The 15,958-nt window shown below is 24.0% G+C and overlaps 1 protein-coding gene across 1 annotated transcript in view; it reads right to left on the bottom strand.

Moving 5' to 3' along the window:
• Positions 1–10,865, bottom strand: part of LOC136984019 (uncharacterized) — a 44,545-nt gene extending 33,680 nt beyond the window's left edge. The window contains exons 1-2 of the mRNA XM_067280929.1: positions 10,746–10,865; positions 4,154–4,514 (exon numbers count right to left, since the gene is read on the bottom strand). Coding sequence (XP_067137030.1) covers positions 4,154–4,441 — 288 coding nt within the window. The 5' untranslated portion in view covers positions 4,442–4,514; positions 10,746–10,865. The remainder of the gene's footprint in view (positions 1–4,153; positions 4,515–10,745) is intronic.
• Positions 10,866–15,958: the final 5,093 nt, after the last annotated feature.

Raw genomic sequence — 15,958 nt, 5'->3', positions numbered from 1 at the left:
ACTTGATAAAATTTAAAAATAATGTTATTTAAAATAACAAACATGATTCTTATCAATACATAAATTATCACTTAATGTTATGAATTATAGAAAAAATGAATTTATTTTATAAAATAAACGTGGGAAAATAAAAACTAAATGTTAAGATGATAAACTTTAATATTAAATACAGATAAATCTCAGAACTTTACAACAATACACCATTGTCATTTTCTGCTAATACTTTAAACAAGTGAGATTATAGAACAAATGATTAAAGCATTCAGTTCAAGTAGAACTTTTGAAAATACTCAATGTAGCAATAAAATATTTTAATTTTTTCATTTGCTCATGATGATGATAACCTCCTGATTTATGTTTTGAAATCATACTATTGAAGAAGAAAAAAAAACCATCAAAAAACAGATTAAAGAATTTTATTCAGCTCCCAGGAAGAGGTATTAAAAATGAAATTTGTGAAAAATATTGAGATTTAACTTTAAGAAATAGATAATTTTACATATTTCAAACAGTAAAAACAAATATCTATCTTCAGATTCCTAACTTTTTACTTTAGTAGAAAAACAATAACAACAACAAATAATTCAAAAACCATTCATTAATTTAATTTTATTCATTATAATTGTAAAACTAAATTTAATATTATAGTTTTATAAATTTATTATGTTTTATGACAATTTCATTTTTAAAATATTTATGGTAATGCTATAAAATAAGAGAAAAGCATAATTAATATAGTTTAAATGAATTTTTAATTAAAGTGAAAGATGATGATCTTAAAAATTTTTATTAACAAGTTTTTTTGTATTCATTCTAGATTATCTAATTAATTCTTATTAATAAATAATAAAATTTCCAAGTTATATTCTAAAAAAATAACATTTTTTAATAAGAACAATTTAAATGCTTGTCTTCCAACTTTAATAATAAAGCTCATTAAATTTATGGATCCTTTCCAGTTGTTTAATTCCTATGTGTATATATTTTTTTATTATATGACAAAATTAAAACACACACACACAGATATATATCTTTAGCTTGACAAATAAATTATTGTTCTGCTTACTTCTATAATGTTTGTAACTTTTAAATGAAAATATTAAAATGTTCAGAAAAAAATTTTAAAAACAAACAATCCAAAAATACTTTAGACATTTATAAAAATTTCATTCGATTGATTTCAATAACTTTAAAAGTTATTTCAGACGAGAAAGCTAGCTACATTCATCAAAAAATAATTAGAAATGTGAAACGCAAGCTTAATATTTTAATAATTTTCTAGAATTTATAAATAACAATACGACATTAACCTTAAAAAAGTTAATAAAATATTGACTAAAACAAATCATTTTTATAAATATGCGATTAATTTATTTGTGTATTACTTTTGAATAAGAAAAAAAAAAAAATGTTGAAAAATATGAGTTCTTCCAAAAATTGCATTTTATGTACAGTAATAAAGCATAATAAATAACAACATATAATTTGAAATTCAATAGAATAATAAAATATAAACAAACTGTTCTATATTTTTAAAAATACACATAAATAACTTAGGAAGTAAATACTATTTTTTTTCTCAATTTTTTAAAAAGAAATATCCTTTTTTATATATATATTCTGAACATTATTTTTATATATTCTGTATTTCAATATTTTTTGTATACATAAACTTTTTATATTTTTATACCATATATAGCATATGATATAAAAATATTCCATTTTCTATATATTCTATACAAATCTGAGTGAATTTATAAAGGTTAAAACATTTAAACTAAAAATGTTTCTAGAAATTTATTTTCTGCATCAGACTAAGTTTTTATAAATAATTTAACTTAAAAGTTTTAAAAATTTTAAAAAACTAAATGGTGGGTTATAGATTTATTTAACAAAAAATACAAATTGAAAAAATTATTATTATTTAGAAATAATTGTAAGAAATTTAGTAATAAACTGATAAAGTAAATGGATGAATTAATTTTCCTAAACTGAAGTTTTGGTTTATTTTTGCTTAAATTTACATTTAGAATATGTTTAAATGTTTAGCTTAGGAGCTATTAAAAAAATTTATCGACATTAAAAAATAAAATCCAAAACTGTTTTTGTTTAAAAATTTCATGAGAAATTTGTTCCCAAATACAGATGATTTATACATTATATTTTTAAGAATTTCACTGATTTTAGAAATATGCTTTATAATTTTTTTCTTATAATTAAATTTCAGTATACAAAAAAATTAATTTATTGTAAGAATAATAAGTTCAATTGAAATTAATATTCCATGCAAAATTAAAATGCAATAATAAAATTTTATTCCTTAATAAATATGTATACAATAAATTCTTGTTAGTATCAACTTGTGAGATCACATATGTGTTGATGTTGATCAATAATTGAACTTAACAAGTATTACCGTATTTTACGGACTATAAGACGCACCTTAATTTTTAAGCAATTTTTAAAAAAAATACCTATAAGATGCTATGGACTATAAGACGCACCTGAATTTTGGAGGCAATTTTTCGAAAATGCGTCTTATAGTCCGTAAAATATGGTATATAATTTTGATCTCAAAAAAGGCTAAAATGCATAAATAAGATATTAAAAACTAATTAAACTAGACATTTTATCGTAAGACTGCAATTTCTATTTTTAAATAAATTTTTGTCAGTCACTTTTCAGATACTTTAAAACATGAAAAAACATCAGAACCTTCAATTATCTTTTGCTTGTTATCCAAAAGAATACTTATCAATTTATATTCTGCCACCTTAAAAATGAAAATTCCTGAAACAACCATAAAACACAGTAGGCCTAGTTCGATATTTTAAGCATGTAACCAAGATTTTAACTTTCTAACTTCTTAAACCTCCTAAAAACATCCTGAAATTCTGACCAAGAAACTAGGTAAATTTTTTGTACTTTGCTGAAACTTTATAAAAGTAATAATAATATTAATTTTGGCAGATAAGTGAAAGGGATGTTGATGTTAACTGATATTGTTTAGTACACTAAATATATACATTGGACTAGAAAAAGTTGACTAACAGTTAACTCCGCTTAAGGGAAACCCTGTTGGGTGCAGGCCTACACTAAATATAGGGTTTGTTTCTACTGGGGCATCAAAAACTGGTGATGCTAACCAATAGTTGACACTAAATGGTGTTGATGCTAATAAGAGTTCATTATATTTAAAGTTAATTCATCACTTAAAAAAAAATATTTAATATATACTGAAATCATCACAAAAAGTATAAATAATGTTTTTATAGCTTAAGCAATTATGTAGGACTTTTGCATAAACTGTAATATATTAATATATACATCACTTAATATTAATTTACTCAAATTATATCAAAATCTGTAAGATAACAGTATCATAAACATAGCAAATATTCAATTAAACTGATCCTTATCAAAGAGTATTTCTAAAAGATCATAATAATAAAATTAGCATTGTTTTCTATTTGTTTATTTAGAAAATTTTAAAATTGAGTATAAAATTTAAATAATATAATCTTAAATATGTTCATTATGCTTAGTACCTTGTTCAGTCATTTTCAAAATAAAATTAGAATAATTTTGAATAGTTTTAAAAAATACCATGATATTTTAAAAATAACTGTATTCTGTATTCATTTACTGTTCCAATTAGCAATATACAATGATCCTATTATTTACAACATCTTAACTGATAAAACATAATGACCGAATTAAAATTACATAAACTTGTAACAAGCATAAATACATTCACTTCACAATGTGAATTACTTTGCTCATAGCTAATCTATATTTTTTACAAAAAGATAGCCAGATGCCAACAAATTGGTGGGCTAATAATAGGGATGATGGTCATATGCCATGGTGATTCAATATCTAAAGTTTTGCAAGAAACATTGAGATAAATATCATTGGCAAGAGAGAACTAAAAATTTATTTTTTTGTATCTTTGTTAAAATTTTTCACTTATTACTACATAAGAAAAAATTATTATTACGTTATTCTTAATACTATAGAATGTACAGTACATAATACATCATTATAAGTAACATACAAAGAATAATGAAAATTCTTACAACTAAGATGTACAGCTAGTTAAAAACAAGTATATTTTATAAATGAATTATTATATGAAAAAAAAAACACTTACTTTAAATACTTCAGAGAAAAAACCAGAATCAATTTTTTCACAGTTGAAATCATCAAGACGATTAAGTGTAGAAACAGCATGACGTAAGGCTTGGCACGAAGACCCTGGCACCCATGAAGTTATAGGTGATGTCTTTGTTTGAGCATGATACAACATTGCGACATTATCAATATTATCAACTACATTATCAATATTCAATGTTTCACTTTGTGAATAATTTGTCATATTATGATGAGATTGTTCCAAAGAATGGCAGTTGTATACAAGGGCTTCACCACCAACAGACATTTTGCCATATTATTACAGAAATTTCAAAATGTTTAGGAGTATTATTCTATCTTCTAAATGATTCATTAAGAAACTGAAACAATAAAATAAAATTCTTATAAAATAAAAATATATCATGCATAATATTTCTGTAATAATAAAATCATAAATCATGTAAATGAAGCTATTTAAATTCCTTTCATCCACAGTTACTACCAGTAGTTTCTATTTTTCACTTTTATCTCTTTCTACTGTACAGGCACTAAGCAGTAACTGTCATTAAATTTTCATTAAATAAATATTTTTCAAATATTAAATTTTTTGAATAAGAAATTAATATTTGAAATACAGTACAGTAACTTATTTTTGGATAAATTTTTGTATAGTTTATTTTTAATAATTTTATTTAATGTTTATTACTAACATGAAAAAGCTTTTGTAAAGTTTTGAATAGCTAAACATGCCAAATATGAATAGAAAAAGATAACATATACCTGTACTACTGTCTGTCAGTGTTATGTATATTGCAAGTACTTTCGACAGTATATACAGGTAACCCCATATAACACGGGAGTTACATTCCAAAAAATTGCCGTGTTATGTGAATCTGTGTTATATGAAACAAAGAACTAGTATGAAAAGGGGGGTTATGTTCCAAAAATTAAAAAACACGCTATTATATTTTCATAATTAAGATAAATATCTTTATTAAAATTTTCTTAAATGATACATATTAATAAATTAAACAATGTTTCCTTCCTCATCACTAAGCACTATTAACAGAGGGCGTTTTTTTTTGGCAAGTTATCCTTATCCTCTGAGCATTTTTCTGCATTATCTTCAGATCCATGCTTTACCTTTTGCAAAAAGTATGTAATTTTAGATTGCTCGCTTTTAGTTAAAAGATCTTTATAAATTTCCTCATATGGTGCTAAGCACTTATGAAGAATAAAGCAAGTATGGAATAAAGGGAAAACATCTGTCAACATCAAAAGCAGAAGCATTGAGATCTGGCAACATTGGAAACAAGTTTCTAGAAGGACCATGTGTATCGATAGGTGGGAAAAGAAAATTTACATACTTAAGTACTAATAGTTCACGAAAATAATTTAAGTATGTAAAAATGTATTACATTTCATGTTGTACACGGGTTTTACCCAAATCTCGAACAGTGTCAGAGTGAATCTATGCTAAAGAAGTGCCATGTTATATGGGGGTTACCTGTATTTGAATTAAAATGTTTTGTTCCCTATGAACAATTCTGCCTGAAGAGGACAGTTTTGTACTGTCAAAAGTACTTGCAAAATAAATTATTTTTACATAACACCAACAGACAGTGGTATACATTATTTTTTTCCAGCTTTTTTCATAATTACACCAATTAGTAATGTCAGTTTCTTTCCAACAAAATTCTTCTGATGCTTTGTTTAGCCTTTACAGACTAAAATATTCAAATAAAAATTATTATATAGATTTCATCAAGCTATTTTTCAAAAAAAAAATAATAATAAACTTACATAACTATATTTATGAAGAAGCATTTGATAATTTTTCTTATGCAAAAATCAACTTAAAAATATGATGTGACAGAGAGATAAAACTATCATAAACAATTATTTTTGAATAATTTAGTTAGTCTAAATAAATAATAAATGATGAGAAAACTACTATTAAAATATATTTAATATATTCTAGTCAACTGTTCTTTTAAATTAGAAACATAATTAAAAATTTATTTGATATTCTAAAACTTTCTCCAAATGAATCATGTCTCAACATGTTATTACATTCTCCTAATATTAAAAATACAATGTGAAACTGAAAGAAACATTCTAACTTTTAATGTTAATATCTCAACATTATTAAAAAAAACATGTAAGAACTTTCCTACGTTGTCAGAGAAGCTGTGTTGAATCAGCAGTTACTTTTCATATGGGAATCAATATCTATTAATACTGAATTATAATTGACTCTAAACAGTGGTCCCCATCTTTTCTGACCTCATGAACCACTAAACTCACAATTTTCAAATCCTGCAGATCACTATCATAAATTTTTTTAAATAATACAAACATCTATAGAATAATCACTATAAAAGTTTCATTTTACTTTATTAATATGAAATGCACTTATTTAATTATAACAAATTAGTGCAAAGTTTGCTGCTGCTTGTTTGACATAAGTTTATGGATTCTTGGCTCTTCTCCACGAAGGACAACAATCGCACTTACAACATTATATATTGTTGATTATTCATTAATTTATTGACATTATTATTTATTGATAACAGTTATTTCGTGTTTAGTTTTAGATTTGAATAAAAAACTCCCAATGAGTGAGAAGAAGCAATCGAGCATCTTGCATTTCTTTCATAATATTTTGCATATCTTGAGTTGATCAATATCCAAATTTCTTCACAGTCCATCAGTGGTTCACAGACCACCATTGGCAACCACTGTTCTAGAACATCAAAGGGCCATTTACAAGATACTGTATTAATCTCTTATGTTGGGAACAGAGAAAAACTTTATACAACATACTGGTATATGTGCATCATTTTAACTTTAAACTGTAGTTATATGACTAATTTATTTTATTACAGGTTCTCTATTTTAGTTTCTTTAAATATTCATTTTGTATTCACCTTTTTCTAAGATTTCCTGCTTTAATTTTGAAACATCCTGTACATATATAAATCTTATCTGCTGAAGAAAATTATAGTATAACTAATCTAAAAATTAATTTAATTAACACTAAAGTTTCCTTTTTAGGAAACAAAACTACAATAAGATTTTTTACTTTACACACACATTCATCATCAATAAAATTATCTGAATTATTTATATTCAAAATTTGTCACTGAAAGTATTAAATTTAGAATTTAACAAATTTTAACTTGAAAAAATGAACAGGCTAATGACCCATCCAAATCACTGAAATATAATACAACATTCTTGAATTTATGTTACATTTATTATAGCATATAAAAACTAAAATTTATTATTTCTACAATGTTAATATACTATAGAAACAAATCCTAGTAAATTTTATTACTGGTATTACAAACAATTTTAAAAGTTATGTAAATGATGTTGTAATGATGATATGATTATCATTAAATAATTAACAATAAAATACCAAAATTTAATCTAGCAATTATATTATAAATATTTTATAATAGTCTTAATAAAAAAAAACAATATTTTGAAAGAAGTTAAATTTTATCATTCTGATAAATACATATGATAACAGAGAAGGAACATAGATAAATCAAGATAATAAATATAGCCTATAAGTTGCTAGTTCCCATTTTAAATGATTGAAAAATAATTTATAAATGTCGACTATCTTGTTTTAATTAAAAGGCAATTTTATTTGCTTTTGATTAAATGCCATCATATTAATCATTAGTATGCACTTAATAGAAAGAACAAGTATTTACGAGATTTGCCAACAAATGTTCCCTCAGTAAGCACTATCCAACTTGTGCTTATTAAATCTGAGTTTTCAAATTTACTATTCAACATATCTTCAGAAATTTTCACAAGTAAAAAGTTAAATTTATGATAGAGAAAAATTTCTACTATAAATACAAGTGTTGATCTTCCTTAATGTAAATTAAAACAAAAAGTAATATTAAAACAAACAAGGAAATGAGAGATGCAATTGAAATCATTTTAAATCATAAATATGCTACATTTTTTAATTTTTTAAGACTTAATTAACACTAAATATTACATCATATTAATTCATATAATAAACTATAAAGTTTGTATAAAATTACAACTACTGTAAGATTTTTTTTATAAAGAAAAGTATTTTTTTATATTCAATCTTTTTCTTAAAAGTACAAAAGTTTTTACACCATATAAAAATTCATAAAATGTAATTTATAATTATATTTTCCATTGTAAAAATAAAAAGGAATGTTAATGTCACTTTTTAAAAAGAAAAAAGATTTCTGTAATTCTTTTTAGTTTCAATTGAAAAGAACTAAAAAATTATAGAGATATAATATATAAAATAGATTGATTGTAGAGTAACAAAATACTAGCAAACAAAAATAATTTTGTATTATTCATAATTGATTTTAATAAAATTATGAATAATACAACTTTCAACACTTTTTCAAACATATAATTAGTTACAATCACAAAGTATTATAAATTTAATGTTTTATCAGTAAAAATTAAAATTTAGACATATTTCATAACTGAAAGATACTTTACGTAGTATATATCTTACCATATATTATTTTGTACAATGTAATTTTGAAAAATACTTTAAAATACACAATTAAATTGTATCAATAATTTCTCAATTTAAATGCTGATATCTAATAGTTCTATTCCTCTTTCTGAAAAATTTATCTAAACAGTCAAAAGAATATCAAATCATCTAAAAACTTTAGAGAACAAAAATGACAGCCAATCAAAAAATAAATATTTAAACTTTTTAACTTCTTATAAATTCCTGTTTTAATATGTTTTAAAGATGGGATGATTCAATATCTTAATTTCAAAATAGAACTGTTGAATTTTCTCAGTCGCACTTATTTTTGGTGAGTCATTACCAGAACCAACATTAATCTGTAGTTGATAAACATTCCTGGTTTCAAAGCAGTCATTTTCCTAATCTAAAAAATCTTTTTGTTCACAAGAATTTAAGACATCATATTAGACATACAAAATTACTTATTCAAGATATAACTATGATATATACTCGTAGCATGAGTGGCAAACTTGTGACACATTGAAAGTAGTCATCTGGTCCATAACATACCTAATTTTGATTTATCATATCAACATTTTTCAATTACCTTCTTTACATTTATTCTAATTAAAGCATATTTGTTTCGTTTATTTAAACAGTCATTATTAGCTTTGACATCATTATTTGAAGTGTACAACTTTGGCATGCATAAACATTTTTTAACATAATTACACTTGCTATGTGGCATGCAGACTCAATACAATTTACCATTCCTGATAAAAAGAACATAGATTTCATATGTTCTATATTGTCTGATTAAAAATATAAATTTGTGAGTACATATATTTGTACACATTAAAATATATAATATTTACTTACTATTAGATGACATTTTATATTATATAATATAAAATTTAACTATAATATGATATAGTAGATATATAATTTCATCTGATACGCACATAAAGAACCATACACCTATATTCACGGCTAATTTTTTACTAACATTATCTGATGCAATCTCTTTTTACAAGTTTATTGCCTTTATCAGTTATTAATTTCAACAATAGCTTTTATGATATAGATAACAATTCTTTCAATACAAAAAAAAACAAAAATATCTATATATCATACTGAATAAAAATTTCAATAATTACACTATATATTTTATATTAGAAACTGAATCATTATGATAAATATACATTGCAACTTATTATTCATACGTTTCAGTTTTAGTTAAATATATAAGAAACCAAACTACAATTATGAAACAAAATCATTACGATACAGAGTACAACATTGTGGTATTTTCAGTTCATATGAAATAATGCCAGTTAAATGAGGAAGAAAAAGGAATGTGAAATCCAAATCACTTGCAAATGATATTAAACAGTTAAAAAAGAATCATTTGTTTAGAAATAGATCAGCAAATGGAGGAAAATACGACTGATGCCGACCAAACTGTGGTCACGTCTATCCATTCAACATACGTCCAACTTTTTATTTAGTTCCAAAAGTTCTTTGAAGTGGCATTTTCCAATCACAGAATACAAGTTATTTAAAAATGAATTTTTCATAACTTTAAACTCTTTTCCTTTACAATCTGTAACTCTTTCTTCTCTTACAAACTAACTCTTACAGAATTATATGTAAACACACAGTTACAGTATAAAATGGGAAATGTACTTTATATATCAGTAGAGATTACTTTTAGGTAAATGATACACACAAGTATACATGCATATTGACTTAAAATTAACTTCTACCGATATTTGCCGATTGACACTTTCAGAGGATGACTTACAGATTAGAATTCTTTCTAAATGCGTCGTGATATTTTATATAAGTTTTAAATTCGTAAAATCCATATATTTTCCTGTAAATTTTAATTATAGAAAGTAAACTTATCGTCGTAATGTACGAAACTGAAAAGCTGACACTTCGGAATTACAAACCGGTAAAAAATCAGCTTAAGTATCTGACAGTCAAAATACTCGTGTAATACCCCGAAATTAATTTAACTGTTGTTATAGATTGAAATTATTAACCTAAAACACCAATTATTTACATAGATATACCATCTAAATTCAAAATGACATCGAAAATAGCTCACCTTAGTTCATCTCCACTTCTACTGTGTTAAAAGACGACCAGTTTCCTTTTGTATCTATATAGTTCCAATTACATACGCTAGGGGAGCTACTTATATCAACACTATCATAGAGTATTTTAAAGAAAAAAAATGTTTTATTATTATTTTTTTTTTATATTTTTATATAAAACGACAAGGCCACCAGTTCTAAATCAAGTAACGCCTAACGGAAAAATACAAATAATAATAATTTAAAAAATAAAACACTAAAGACGTAAAAATTAAAATTATAAATATTAAATTGCTAATTCTATATTTCGTTAGTGAATAATCTTTATTACTTCTGCGTATTTAAAATATAAGGATGTTAACTTCTATAATATATATATATATATATATATAAACCTATATTTTCCTCGATTTTATACGAAAATTCATTAATAATAAACGTAATATAAAAGATTTTTTCGACTCGTGACTTATCGCCGTAGGAGATAGACGTAAAGTTATTTTTTACTGTTTCTGTAATTACAAAATTTCGAATAGAAGACACTAAATTAAATTGATGACGCGAAAAAATGTTCGAAATTTCTGAGTTAATTAAAATTAAGAAGAATTTTATCGACAAAAGATAAAATGTTATATAATAATTAGCCTATTTTAAATGCATTGAGATAATTTTCTGTTAACTTTAACGTCAAAGGCGTTCTCCGTAAAATAGCTCGTAAAATTAGGACAATGGTAATATAAAACGCCCGATTAAAATATAGAAAGTGTTAAAAGGAATTCATATTTATTTAGGTTTCGCATATCTTATTTAACGTATCATTTAAAATGTTACGATTTTTTTATAATTTCAGAGAAAATATAGAAATTTTATACTATTGTAATTTTAATAGATGAAAGAAATTAATCTGTTAAAATATTTCTAAAGTTATATGTAAAAAATAATTAATTATATAAAATTATGTAAATCTTTTCTTAATTATAAATATATATATATATATATATATATATTAAATTTCATTTCTTAAAATTAATTACAAATAAAATGCTAATCTAATTTCATGACAAAAGTTAATATTTTATATAGAAGTAATTACAGTCGAACCTCTAATTATGGCCATTTCTAAACAGTGGTCATTTTTTCGGGATATTTTTTTAAAATAAAAATGTATACAAGATAACTTCTAAACAATAATAATTACAGTACTTCCGAACAACGGCCATCTTTTATGTTACTGTTAGTAGCCGTTTTCAGAGGTTTCACTGTAATTAAATTTTAAATAAAATAGCTGCTATTATATTACTAATTTTAAAATAATTTTTTAAAATATTTTGGTAATAGATTTTTATGGTACTAGTATCTAATATAAATTATGTAGACTAAATAGACATTTGAAGAATTAATTTGTTTTTATTCAAATCCCTCTTTAATGGAACCAGATAAAAGGTTGCCAGCAAGGCCATTTGGCCTGTGCACTGAAAAGAGGGGATTCCAAATTTAAAATTTTTATGTAAAAAAAAAAAATTATATGAAAATGATATACATTTTCTTTTGATAAATGGTAAAAAAAAATTTTATTTTATTCATATATTTTACAGCTTTTGCATAAGGTTGAGATCCTACATTTATAAATAGTTTCATCTTGCCTCTCTCAGACTCTGTTCTGTACTTATCTGTTTAATTCCTCTTTCTGTTCTTGTTAAACCTTAAAAGGAGCCTGAACTTGAGATTTAAAGAAAAAGTTCTGCCTTTATTTGGTAAATTTAAATATAAATTTTAAAATTTATAGTATTATTAAAAGAAACCGAGTTAAATTAATATTTATATATACAGAACGAAAACTCAATAATAATAACAATAATAAACTAGATTTAAAACATTTTCTTAAAACAAATTACGATAATTTAAATATTAATATAAAATTTTATTTTTCAAGGTAACATTATATTGCCTAATTATACAGTCAATGCAAAACTATACAGTATAAAAAAAGTAATAACAAAACTAATTAGCACCAATATAATTTTTAGATATTGATCGCTATTTTATCATAAAAATTATATTTAACTTTGACTATTTTTCTTTAAAATTCCAAATTAAATTAATTATATTATAGCGGTACTTAAAGCTTAAAATTTCCAAATATCTCATAATTTGTTTTACTTAACTCTAATTAAAATCCGATAACTACAGTATTAATAGTAATACATCTAATAAAAAGTTCCGAAATGACTCATAAAATTAAAAGATCAGTAGTTTGAATATTTGTGTTTCTTTGAGTGTACAATATTAACCTTACAAGAAATTAGTAAAAAATTAGAAAAACCTTTTTAAAATTTAAAAAATGGATAGAGATAATTTGACAAAAATCAGTTAATTATGTCTATACACTTTTAATTTTAAGTTTAACGTTAATTATAATAATAAATCCTAATTTCAAAGGCTAAATTAATTCATCTAAGTTTAAGATTAATTAATTAAATTTATCTGTGAAAATGGTTATTTGAATAGCGATGTGAAGTGTATTGTTTTACCATCAGAGATGCCGATTACATTTCTCTCAAGTACACTCCTCCCTTCTTCTTCCTGGGTGGTCGTTCTTAGAACTGAAAATAAGATTATCATATAATATAATATAATATCTGATATTTTTAATTTATTACAATTTATTTTTTCATTTTAGTTTGTTTTATCAAAATAAACATGCGCAAAAAGTGTGTGAGAGAATCAAATCTTTCGTCGAAAATGTTTACAAAAGAGTTTGAAATTCACTTTAATGTAAGCTATTTCCTTTATGAAATGCAAATTAAATAATTAGTATAAAAGCAAAGTAATATTTTAAGCAATTTCTTATAGAATTTTTCATATTTACATGATTTATTCCTATTTGTATTTACTATTATACCCTATAAATAAGATCTATTTGCAGTAGCGAATTATCTAATAAGCACGCACCTATGACCTCATCCTCTCGAGGAGCCTCAAAAATTACACAAGAAAAAAATATTATGCATCTAAAATTTAGTAAACGTTTAAAAAGTGTATATTATAAAAACAATTTATTATTTAAGGATTTTATTGTCTTTTTAATATAAAAAAGACACTTTTACATAAAGGGCCTTACAATAAAATCGCTCCTAGTGCCTCATAGGAATAAATCCGCTATTGCCTATCCTCTAAAAAATATATTAAATTTTTCATCTTGTTTTAAAATGACCCTTTCAAAATTCATCAAAATTTCATGTTTTATAAGATATAGTTATTTTTCTCACTTACTTCTTCCATATATCTACTTAAATAAATAGACAATAAAATAGAAGTTTACTTATTTATTTATTTTACTTGTTTTTCAGCGAATGGATATACAGTAATAATATAAACGAAATAAAAAAGTCATAAATGTTTTTTATAGTAATTAATAAATCATTATTACTATTTAATTAGTGCTTAATATTTCAGTTACATTTACTAAACTAAAAAAACTAGTTATATATTTATCTTTAAAATGCCTTTTTTCCTCCTCAATGAAATGGATTGATCGATTAAGATATTTTTTGTTATTGTTCCAAGTAATCTTCTCGATCATAATCGATGTTTTAAATGTATCAATTGATACACAATATGTTTTTATATATTTAAAATGTGATTTATATAGTCAAAAATAAATAATGGCAATTACATTATGTTTAATGTATCCTTTAAACTTACTTTAAAAAAAAAAAAAAAATACAACAAACATTAGTGATGATAAGATTTAAACACTGACTGTTAAATAAATAAGAATTTGACAAAAGTTAAAAATATGCTAATATTAGCATTGAAATGTTTTTAAAAATTTCTTTTATTCGACAATGTAGCCTACATATATGTAATTCTTCGGCGCGACAAATCTGCGTTACACCTCAGACCAATAATTCTCAATAAATTGAATTTTATAACTAAATTACTTATACGATTATTTTAATAAATATACAGTTTCATATTTAAAAGATTTATCATAAATAATTTTATCATTTAAAATAAAATACTTTCGTTTTTTCATTAAGTTTTATCATTTAAGAAATACTTTCAGTTTTCAATATCTGAATTATATAATATTTTCTTTGACCAAATTAAAATTTGTATAACTTTTAAATATTGATATTTCTGTTATTTCCATTCTTACTCAACATTGTCTAATAGAACAATTTTAAAAAATCAAGCAACGAGTTGCTTAACTTTCCCGGCAACATTTAAAATTGCGTGTGTTGTGCCATCTGTTATGATATTTTATTTTTAAAAAAATTTTATACTTTTAATTATTTTAAAATAACAAAAAGCTTAATTTTGTGGGTAGGGATGAGTGTTATAAAAACTTGTAAATACCAATCACGAGTAAAATCGTCATTAAGTCTGACCCTACTGGAGATACACGTGACATCCATTATCTTTCCACTTCGTCGACCTTTAATCACCAACATTTAATAGCATCGATCCCCCTAATGCATAAACCTCCCTGAAAAATTTCAGAAATCTTCGACAAAAAGCACAAGAATTATTAAGCTTCAAAGAAGCTGAACAAAATCGTTCCCCTCACACGCACGCTAACATCCATACATATAGGGGGAAAAAACCCGAATTTTTTGCATTTCTTGACTTTTCAAGGTCCCCCTGAATACAAAAATGTAGAAATCTGGGCGGGGTCATTTTTTAAATCGATCTCCATTCTTTCCCTCTGTTATATATAATAGGAACAGAAAAGTGAAAACTGAAATATTTGAAAGAAATCAATAATACAATAAATTATCGGCGGTTTTGTTATTAAAATATTGAAATATGTAACAGCTTGTTGTCTCTATCAAGAAGCCTAATTTTAATTTTTCGTCCTCGCTAATAATTTTTAAAAATAATTTAGTTCTGTATTTTGTCGCCTTGTAGTGAACGATATTTACACGGATGATAATATTTTTTTAAACTCCTTCCGCCCTTTGGGAACTAACCATGCTGATCAGCGTCCAAAAGGCAATTTTTCGTGCCATTATGCCCAGGCCCTATTGTAAGCTTAGACGAACCCATAATGAGGCCTGAATGGTAAAGAACGGACTTAACACATCCGAAACAGACCACCCATGAAAAATTTCTGAAGAGTTACTAACCCGATCGATCTGGGTCATCAGAACGGTAGGCTGATTGATACTCTTTATATGAAATATATATGACTATGATACTTTTGTTTAAACTTATGAAA

The sequence above is a fragment of the Centruroides vittatus genome, unplaced genomic scaffold (assembly GCF_030686945.1).
Source record: "Centruroides vittatus isolate TY-2023 unplaced genomic scaffold, ASM3068694v2 contig_900, whole genome shotgun sequence".
Lineage (NCBI taxonomy): Eukaryota > Metazoa > Arthropoda > Arachnida > Scorpiones > Buthidae > Centruroides > Centruroides vittatus.
Note: the sequence above shows the minus strand (reverse complement) of the source record. Positions and strands in the feature narration are given on the sequence as shown.